Source organism: Cryptomeria japonica, chromosome 1, assembly GCF_030272615.1.
Source record: "Cryptomeria japonica chromosome 1, Sugi_1.0, whole genome shotgun sequence".
NCBI lineage: Eukaryota > Viridiplantae > Streptophyta > Pinopsida > Cupressales > Cupressaceae > Cryptomeria > Cryptomeria japonica.
In genome coordinates, this window is record NC_081405.1 from 559,122,231 (window position 1) to 559,131,387 (window position 9,157).

Consider the following 9,157-nt stretch of genomic DNA (forward strand, 5'->3'; position numbering starts at 1 on the left):
GAAAACTTTAAAAATAGTCCCCTAGAGATATACTTCACATACACTTATTTCTGTCTGATTCCTCTTTCAAAAGTTAAATTGTATTATTTTTATCGAAAGAACCATTTTCTAATACGAAGAAAGTTAACAATCTATTTAAAACAATTTATAATGAGTGATACATATTTGTGATTACAAATAGATAAAATTATATTTTTAATTAATTATAAGAAATATAATTTCTATATGTGACTGTCAAATTAACTGCTAATAAAAAAATCTATATATATACTTGTCAGAATATATTTGATTTCGACAAGCAAGGAGAGTGATAGTAGCAGCTACGTCTATTCTGGCTCCAAAACGGACCTTCCATACAACGTGTTAGCCATAGGTTAGTCAATCGCAGCCGTTAACTGCAAAATCGACAGTGTAAAACGTCCAACTAACACGCGTGTTAGTCAATCCGTACTGTTATTTTAGAACCAGAATAGATGCATCCGACAACAGCTAAGCCTAAAAAAATACAAAAATGATCATTTATGCGAAGTTAGGTATATGTCTTCCCATTTGGTTTTCATGAATATGGACTAGGCTAATCTTTTAAGTTGGTGTTGGACTGTATGTTTTTGAACTCTGCTTGTACTTATCAAGGCTTTGATATGGCCACTTGTGTGCAACAAGAAATTCAAGTAATTTCATGATTTTAAGCATTTATTTTTCTACAGTTTGAAGAACACAATTGGAAATTTTCTAATAAGTTCCACTACAAATTGGAAACTAAGTAATACGTTTTCACAACCATGTAATACGGTTGCTACAAGAAAGTTACCTGAATGCACGACGTAAATAAGATAGTTACATCATATCCATCATCAATCCTTTCCTCAGTCTTACAACTCATGAGCTTATGCATCTCATTTGCCAAATCTTTTAAATTTAAGGTTGAAGATCCTCCTCCGACAGATCGTCCAGCCAATCTCTGAAATGCTTTCTAGAGTCGAATTCCACGTGCAGTGACTCATGTACGCACCCACAGATGGGTGCGACAAAATGACTTGCTGTGGTGTTCATCCCCAGATGACCAACCCATTATCTCTCCCCATAAATCAATCTGGAAGGTAGTAAAAATCCAGACGGGACCAAATTTACGGCTAAAGTCTAAATGATTTTTTATTAACAGAAGAAGGAACAAACGTAATTCCTTTAACAAATTCAGTTACATTACGACCGTCGAAGAATCTTTTTAGTTTTACAATTGCAATTGAATACTCTCATAATCAGCGAAACAAATATCTTGTACCTCCTGATAGATCTTTCATGTGGTAAATTGATTTAAATATCATTTATTTTATGATATACTATTAGAATAACAACAATTATCTATAAATTGATTTAAATATATTCTTACTGACGCATCAGCAGTTTGAAATTCCAGGCTTGCATGCCACTTTCAGTCCTATCGAAATAGACTGTTTTCAACAACTTTCCAATGCATCCAGGAAACCATGTTGAACCTCAAGTGCACGATAAGCCATGCAATACCGACTGTTTTGTCCCACAGCACGACATGAAACTCGGGTATCACCGTCGGTTGATTTTCACTTTAATTATTGCCAAACTACTGACAATAGCTTCGTCATGCGTGACGGAAGGAGAAGAAAAATCCTACATGCGTGGTGCCAAAATTGTGAAGTCTCACCACGTTTGCCCGATGCTTATCTTAATAATCTAAACTACACACCACAAAATTCTTTCCAATTTTTTAATATAATAATCCGCTTTTACATGTGCAAGAAGACGAGCTCGTTTCAGCAGCTTATTTTGGGACGCGAAGATGAATGGGTTGCAGAAGCCTCACGTTGTGGTGGTGCCATTCGCAGGGCTGGGTCATTTTATTCCTTTTCTCGACCTGGCAAGGCTCCTCGCTTCTAATGGCCTTGCGGTAAGTTATGTGACAACGCCTGGTAATGTCTCCTTCCTGGAGGGCTACCTTGTTCAATCCATCAACGATGGTGTCGACATTCGCCTGGTTAGCCTTCCTACGCCCGACGTGGAAGGCTTACAAGGACGAGAGAGGAACGACCTTGTTCCGTTGGAGTCGAGAGGTCTTATCTTCCAAATGGCGGAAAAACTTCAACATCCTTTCAGCACTTGGATGGAGGAGCAATTCCACCGACAAACAGCAACGCCTCCCGTGTGTATTGTCTACGATATATTTATGGGTTGGGCTATCGACACGGCCCAAAAGTTTAACGTTGCCAGTGTTCTGTTCAATACCTGTGGCGCCTTCGCAATAAGTCTGATGCAGTCCATTTCCAGTTCGATATTTCAAAACACGTTAGAGAAAGACGGGGAGGACAGTCTTGTGGTGAGCTTCAATCTGCTTCGTCCCCTTAGATTGTCTAAACATGAGGTATGCCCAGTTTTCGTCAATCCAGACCTTTCAAACTCCATTCAGCTTTTTGTTTATCAGTGTTTCCAGAAGATTGGCAAAGGATCGGGAATACTGATCAATACGTTCTACGAGCTCGAGCCTTTCTATGTCCAGCACTTGAAAAATTTAACCGCTAGATCAGTTTGGGCCATAGGCCCTGTGCATTCACAAAATTTATTTGGAGGAGTAGGTAACATTAACACCCAAGGGAAAATGGTGGGCGTCAATGAACAAGAGCTGGTTTGTTGGCTGGATTCGAAAAGCCCTCGTTCCGTTGTGTACGTCTCGTTTGGAAGTCAGACTGCTTTATCAGAAGAGCAAACACATGCCTTGGCCAGAGGTCTTGAAGCCAGCAAACAACCATTTGTATGGGCTATCAAGATGTACCCAAAGAAGGAACCGCTTTCGTCAGACTCAAAGATCGATCTCAATAGCACAAATCTACCAGAGGGCTTTCTGGAGCGAACAAAAGAGAGAGGACTAATCATACGTGGCTGGGCGCCCCAGCTTGTAATTCTTTCCCATCTTTCGGTGGGTGCCTTCATAAGCCACTGCGGATGGAACTCTGCAATCGAAAGTATTTCTCTCGGTGTTCCAATACTTTCATGGCCCATGTTTGGAGATCAACACTTAAATTCAAAGCTTTTTGCAGAATTAGGCGTAGGAATACAGTTCTGCGAACACACAGATGGGATTCCAAACGAGGAAAGAGTAAATGAGGCTGTCACAATGGTTCTAATTGGAGACAAACGGCAAGAGATGAGAGAGCGCGTAGAGAAATTGAAGGAGATGGCTACAGATGCTATCAAAGAGCAAGGAACTTCAGCTGCAGATTTGACAGCTTTTGTAAGTGACATGTATAAGTTAAATTCCAGACCGAAAAAACACAAGAGAGAGGCAGAACCGAGTTTCATGAACCCAAGTAGTGAATAATGTTTTATCGCTTTTGCACATTGCTTCTGTACTGTAATCTCTTTTCAAAAATTCCCGTCTGTTGTTACTTAAGGTTTTCATCGTCTATATTAAATATTTTAATAGTTTTTTAGATTAGATTGTGTAGAGGTTTTTTATCAATATTTCGGATCACATTTTTTGATGCATCATCATGATGATAATAGATAGCTCAAGAAAATAAAAAAATTTCAAAGTATGATTTAAAACAGTGATGAAAAAAATCTCTAAACAATCTATTCTGAAACAATTGCAATATAATTTCTATTTTTGCTACATTAAGAAATTTTATGATTTATGATATTTTGTGTAGATATATTTGTTATATAATTTTACTATTTAATTTAGTTTTTTATTAATTTATTATAAAAATTATATTTTTGAAATTTTAGATTGAGTTGTATTTGTATTTTTTTTTCTAAAACTTATCTAACATGATTTAATCTTTAATTTTATTTTGTTTTAATATTTCTTTAAGACAATAATATTAGATCATGTTCCCATGCGGCTACTTAACTCTATTTTCTGCTTAAATTTAAGCAGTTAAGTGTTCCCATGCAACTTAAAAATTGTCAAAAAAGGGATAATTGAGAATCTTTCCCTATTTTGGTGGAGCAACTATTGTTTAGGAATTAGAAATAAGCTATGAAACAAAAGGGGGGGTTGGAAATAAGCAGTGGCTACTTATTAACAAAAATGCCACGTGGCTCCATAATTTTCTTTCCCTCTTTTTTTTTAAGATTTTATTTCTTTTTTTTTCCAAATTTTAAGTACACAAATTAGTATTAATGCTATTAATACAAATTTAAGATGTTTTGCTTAAAAATAAGCAACAAAGATAAATATTCATGGGGTCAGCTGCTTCACAAATAATCCCTAAAAATATTAAGCAGCAGCAGCTAGCCAAAATAAGCTAAGCAGCTGCATGGGAACATGCCCTTAGAATATGATTATCGCTTATCATGTTGAGCATCAAAGATTTTATCTTACATATCTAGAATTAATTACTTAATGACATCATTTTAGTTTTATTTTTGTAATGATAAAGGATGAATTGAATTGAGAGAAATAATTATCACTCACACAAACCACTATAGTTAGTAACATTTCAAATTTAATTGGCATTGAATGCAAGAATTGACACATTATCTACTTTGTTAGTAAAATCTCACTATAATAGTTACCTATTAGACTTGGTTTGTCCTAGATAAATGAACAATAATAACCCTTAGTGGTGGAGGTTGATCATAGTTTAGGGGTTATGATCCATAAGTGTTCTAAATTTCACATTTTTTATTATGTTAGCAGGGAGAAGGCCCTAAATCCTACAAAATAGTAAAAACAAAGAGTGGCAACAAAAATCTAGCTTCATACAACCAACAAAAGAAACACTGCCAGCTACTCTCAGATATAGTAAAAAAACATCATGTCTTTGTAACTAAACATACCATTCTTAGCTAACCACCATCTACCTAGCATATTGCAAGTAATTTGATGATATAAAGAACTAACTGACTTAACACAATAACTAATAGTAACAAGAGTTTGATTCATACGGCACGCAGGACTTTTCCTATCAAAATACTTACTATATCCACTACTAACAATAGCAAAGATCATCAAAAAACATAAACAAAAACTAAACTTATTAGTCATTACTGATCATATTCCAGTTGCGCTCCAACCTATTCACTTGGTCGGTCCATGTCTCCACCGAGGTAGTCTCTTTCTCCTTGTTGTCATCGTCCAATTTCCCTTCCTTTGACAACTTCTTTACCTCCTTTTTCATCTGACTCTGCCAGAAATGAACCCCATGGTTGCCTTTCTTATAATACCATTAGTGATGGCACACATCGAGCAAAAGGAGTATCCCATTTGGTCAAAACGCTACGTGTAATCTTCAATTTTTATTTCCAGGTTCAAGACCCTCTCTTGAAGCTCCATTATCTTACTTTGTAGGCTCTTATTGTTGTCCTTATCTGAAGATATATCCTAAGAATAGGGCACCATGTCAATATCATCTTGGGAGTTAAAAGGCAGGGAGGCCAGGTCTGAATTCTCCATGTCTTCTAAACAATCACTCCCTGCTTCCATCTCCTCCTTAAATAATGTTCCTCTTGTTCTTCTTCTTCAGTGTAAAACTCCTTATCCTTCGTATCCTCATTGAGGATTCATGAACACCCTCAAGGTTAAAATATTTCTCTAAACCAAAGGTAGTCACTTTAGGTTCAATTTGAACCTTCTTATCTTTAGCCAAGAGTCGAGCAGATCTTCTTTCTCTATAATTGCTCTCCTTCTTCTCCCTTCATTCATATTTTTCTCATCTTTCTTCGAGTCCTCTAGGTCAAGGTCAATGGTAATGCTTTTTGTATCAGTGTCTTTCTCAGTTGCCCTGGCTTTGATAGGGCTATTTTGGGGGGTTTCCAATTTCCTTTTATCGGGGTTAATTTTAGCAAGGCAACCTTGAGGGATTCATTTTCCTGTTCAGGGCGAGGTTTCTTCCCTTAGATTTTGCTGGAGGAGTGGTATTGGGAGAGCACAACGGATTTGTTTTAATTAAATCAATTTTGACAAAAGACCCACAAATTTCATCTTTAGACTTAGCATTACTCAGAAAGGAGAGTAAATAGCTATGATTTGGGGAGTGGTCAAAGGCATATTTGTACACATGACATAGATTAAACCTTCATGAAGCAAGGGATTTTCTCCATTGGCAATGCTAGACTCCAAGGAAGTAAAAATAAAGTAGGGTAAATTAATCCTATCTCCATGCCTAATATGGTTAATTATGACTCTAAATTTCATGTTATGCAAAGATCTCCATGCTCATTTTGGAGTTTAAATTTTAAGAAGTGGCACATTATGCTCCAAAGAAATTGATATGAAAATTTAAAAAGATGGCCATATTTGTTAGTTGTCCATGTTTGAGTTTCAAATTGTTGGAAACCTTTCCTATTAATTAAAGTAAATTATTTTGTCATAGTTTAGGATATTTTTGTTGTTACATTTGAGTCAAAGAAAGATAGGAAGGTTCTTTTTGAGGAGGATGTTTTGTGTTTGGGGAAGTCTCAATTGTTATTGAATTAAGTATCTAGCTTCAATCTTGATTTTGTGAAGTTATTGGTGAGTATAGTTTGCATCAAATTGTCTTATATATCTTAAGAATTTTATAAAGTTATTAGCTGGACACTTTGGTGTTGACAAAATAGTAGCATTAGTGAGTGAACATTACTTTTAGCCTCATATTCATAATGATGTTAGGAAATTTGTGCAGAGCTATAGAGTTTGTCAAGTTGCAAAAGTAATAGTCGGAGTGTGGGATTGTATAAGCCTTTAACAGTACTAGAGAGACATTGGAAAGACATAAGCATGGATTTCATACTAGGATTGCCTAAGGCACATAGAGGAAATGATTCTTTATTTGTGGTGGTGGATAGATTCTCGAAGATGGCTCATTTCATACCTTGTATGAAAACATTAGATGCAGTACATGTAGCTTACTTATTCTTCAAGGAGGTGGTGAGATTGCATGGATTACCTAAGAGCATAATTTCAAATAGAGACACTAAGTTTGTTGGTTATTTTTGGAAAACACTTTGGAAGAAGATGAAGACTGATTTGAAATTCATTTCTACTTTTCACCCACAAACTGATGGACAGACAAAAATAGTAAATAAGAGCTTGGGAAATTTGTTGAGCTGATTAGTTGGAGCAAAACTGGAAGTTGGGATTTGATTCTTGCACAAGCAGAGTTTTCTTACAATAATCCAATAAACAGGAGTAACATAAGGACACCTTTTGAGTTTGTTACCGGAGCACACCCTAGAGGTATATCAGAATTGAGAGATATTAGTAATGAAGACAAGAGGAGCACAAAAGCAGAAGAGTTTACAAATCACATTGCAACCTTACATATTCATGTTAAACAACAGTTGGAGGATATGAACAACAAGTATAAGGAGAAAGAAGATGAGAAAAGGAGACTTAAGAAATTTGAAGTTGGTGATGTAGTGATGGTGTATCTGAAAAAAGAAAGATTTCCAGTTGGTACCTATAACATGTTGCAGATGAAGAAGTTAGGACCTTGTGAGATCTTAATGAAGTTCAGTTCTGGAAATGCATATGAAGTGGAGTTACCAGATAGTTTGAGTATTTCACCTATATTCAACATTGCAGATCTACATTAGTACCATGAATTAGAACTCAACGAAGACAGTATTGCAGAATTTGAGAGACAATTGCCCTGGAAGGAACCAGATCAGATTGAAGACATTTTGGATAGTAGCATTGGATGTAGTACCCAGAGCAATTAGTATAAGGAGCATCTTGTGAAATGGAAGGATAAACCAATTGAAGATTCCTCTTGGATTTCTCAAGTAGAGGTAGACCACCTTGGTTTTCCTCTAACCCTAGCAAAGTGAGGGAAAATAAAAAACAAAGTTGGTTGTTGAAAAAGTGAATCCCTCACTTTGCTGAAGTCAGAGGAAAACCAAGGTAGTCCACCTCTACGTGAGAAATCCAAGAGGAATCTAAGGCCAAAAGTAATGTTCACTCACCAATGCTACTATTTTGTCAACACCAAAGTGTCCAGCTAATCACCAATGCTACTGTTTTATAAAGTTATTGGTGATTATAGTTTGCATCAAATTATCAAATATAGCTAGCTTCAATCTTGATTTTTGTAAAGTTATTGGTGATTATAGTTTGCATCAAATTGTCAAATATATCAAATTATAGATAGCAGACAAAAGAGTATAACACATAACACAAAGATTTATACGTCAAAAACCCAAGATGGGAAAAACCACGGATAGGGTTAACTCTTAGTAATATGCAACTAGTTACAGTAATACAAAACAAGTGGCTTACTGTCGAAAAGTGGCTTACATCCAATAATACAAAAGTTGAATTGTTATTATTGCATCTATCATATGCATAAGATACAGTTCCAATAACACACACACACACACACACACACACACACACACACACACACACATATACTAAATTTCTTATGCGCAATCTTTAAATACCTCATTTCTTTTCATTTTGTCATGGCCATTACAATTTCCATTTCTCATTTATGATAATATAGATGCAAAATTGTGAATGATAGGAGCACTAACGCCAGTGAGGGCAGACAAATCATCATCACTGAAACACTGAATCTGAGTAGGTAAGAGTGCCTCCTCATTCACAACTAGCGAAGCATCTTGACAATGTGGGATAAGAAGGGAATCCATGCATTGAGTCAACATAGTGGGCGCCCCAAGGATAGGAATCCCACCATCATAGATCTTCTTCTCCACCTCCATAGGAAGAGTCAAGCTACCCTCATCCTCCATAGTAGGTTGTGATTGATGGGATCTAGCACTCAAGGGATAGCTAAATACAGAATCCTTCTTAAGGGAAGGGGGCACATATATAGAGCTTGAATTATCAGGAACCATCTCTCTTGATTATTGAGCACTCAAATATTTAGGAATCCATTTCTATGTGGTTTCTTAGATGGATAGGATTACCTAGAGTCGCGAAAACTACACATTATAGGGAGTTGAGCTGGTCGTTTCTCCCAAAAGATGCATCTATTTAGGAATCCGATACCATCCCAATTAAGGATCTCACAGGAGGTTTTTAAACCATGTCACAAATCTTGAGGGGATATGTTGGACACTTACCAACAATATCCCCCTCAACATTACTCGAGGGGATTCAAACCTACAACCCCACTGTGATACCACTTATAGGGAGTTGAGTTGACCGTTTCTGCCAAAAGATGCATCTATTCAA

The 9,157-nt window shown here is 36.3% G+C and overlaps 1 protein-coding gene across 1 annotated transcript; it reads left to right on the forward strand.

The window, feature by feature from the left end:
* Nucleotides 1-1,816: 1,816 nt before the first annotated feature.
* Nucleotides 1,817-3,349, forward strand: LOC131056913 (scopoletin glucosyltransferase). The gene has a single exon (XM_057991186.1). The coding sequence runs from the start codon at nucleotides 1,817-1,819 to the stop codon at nucleotides 3,347-3,349; it is 1,533 nt and encodes a 510-aa protein (XP_057847169.1).
* The last annotated feature ends 5,808 nt before the right edge of the window (nucleotides 3,350-9,157 follow it).

Excerpts from the sequence above, each read along its gene's own strand:
- LOC131056913 (XM_057991186.1), top strand. The coding sequence starts at position 1,817 with ATGAATGGGTTGCAGAAGCCTCACGTTGTGGTGGTGCCATTCGCAGGG.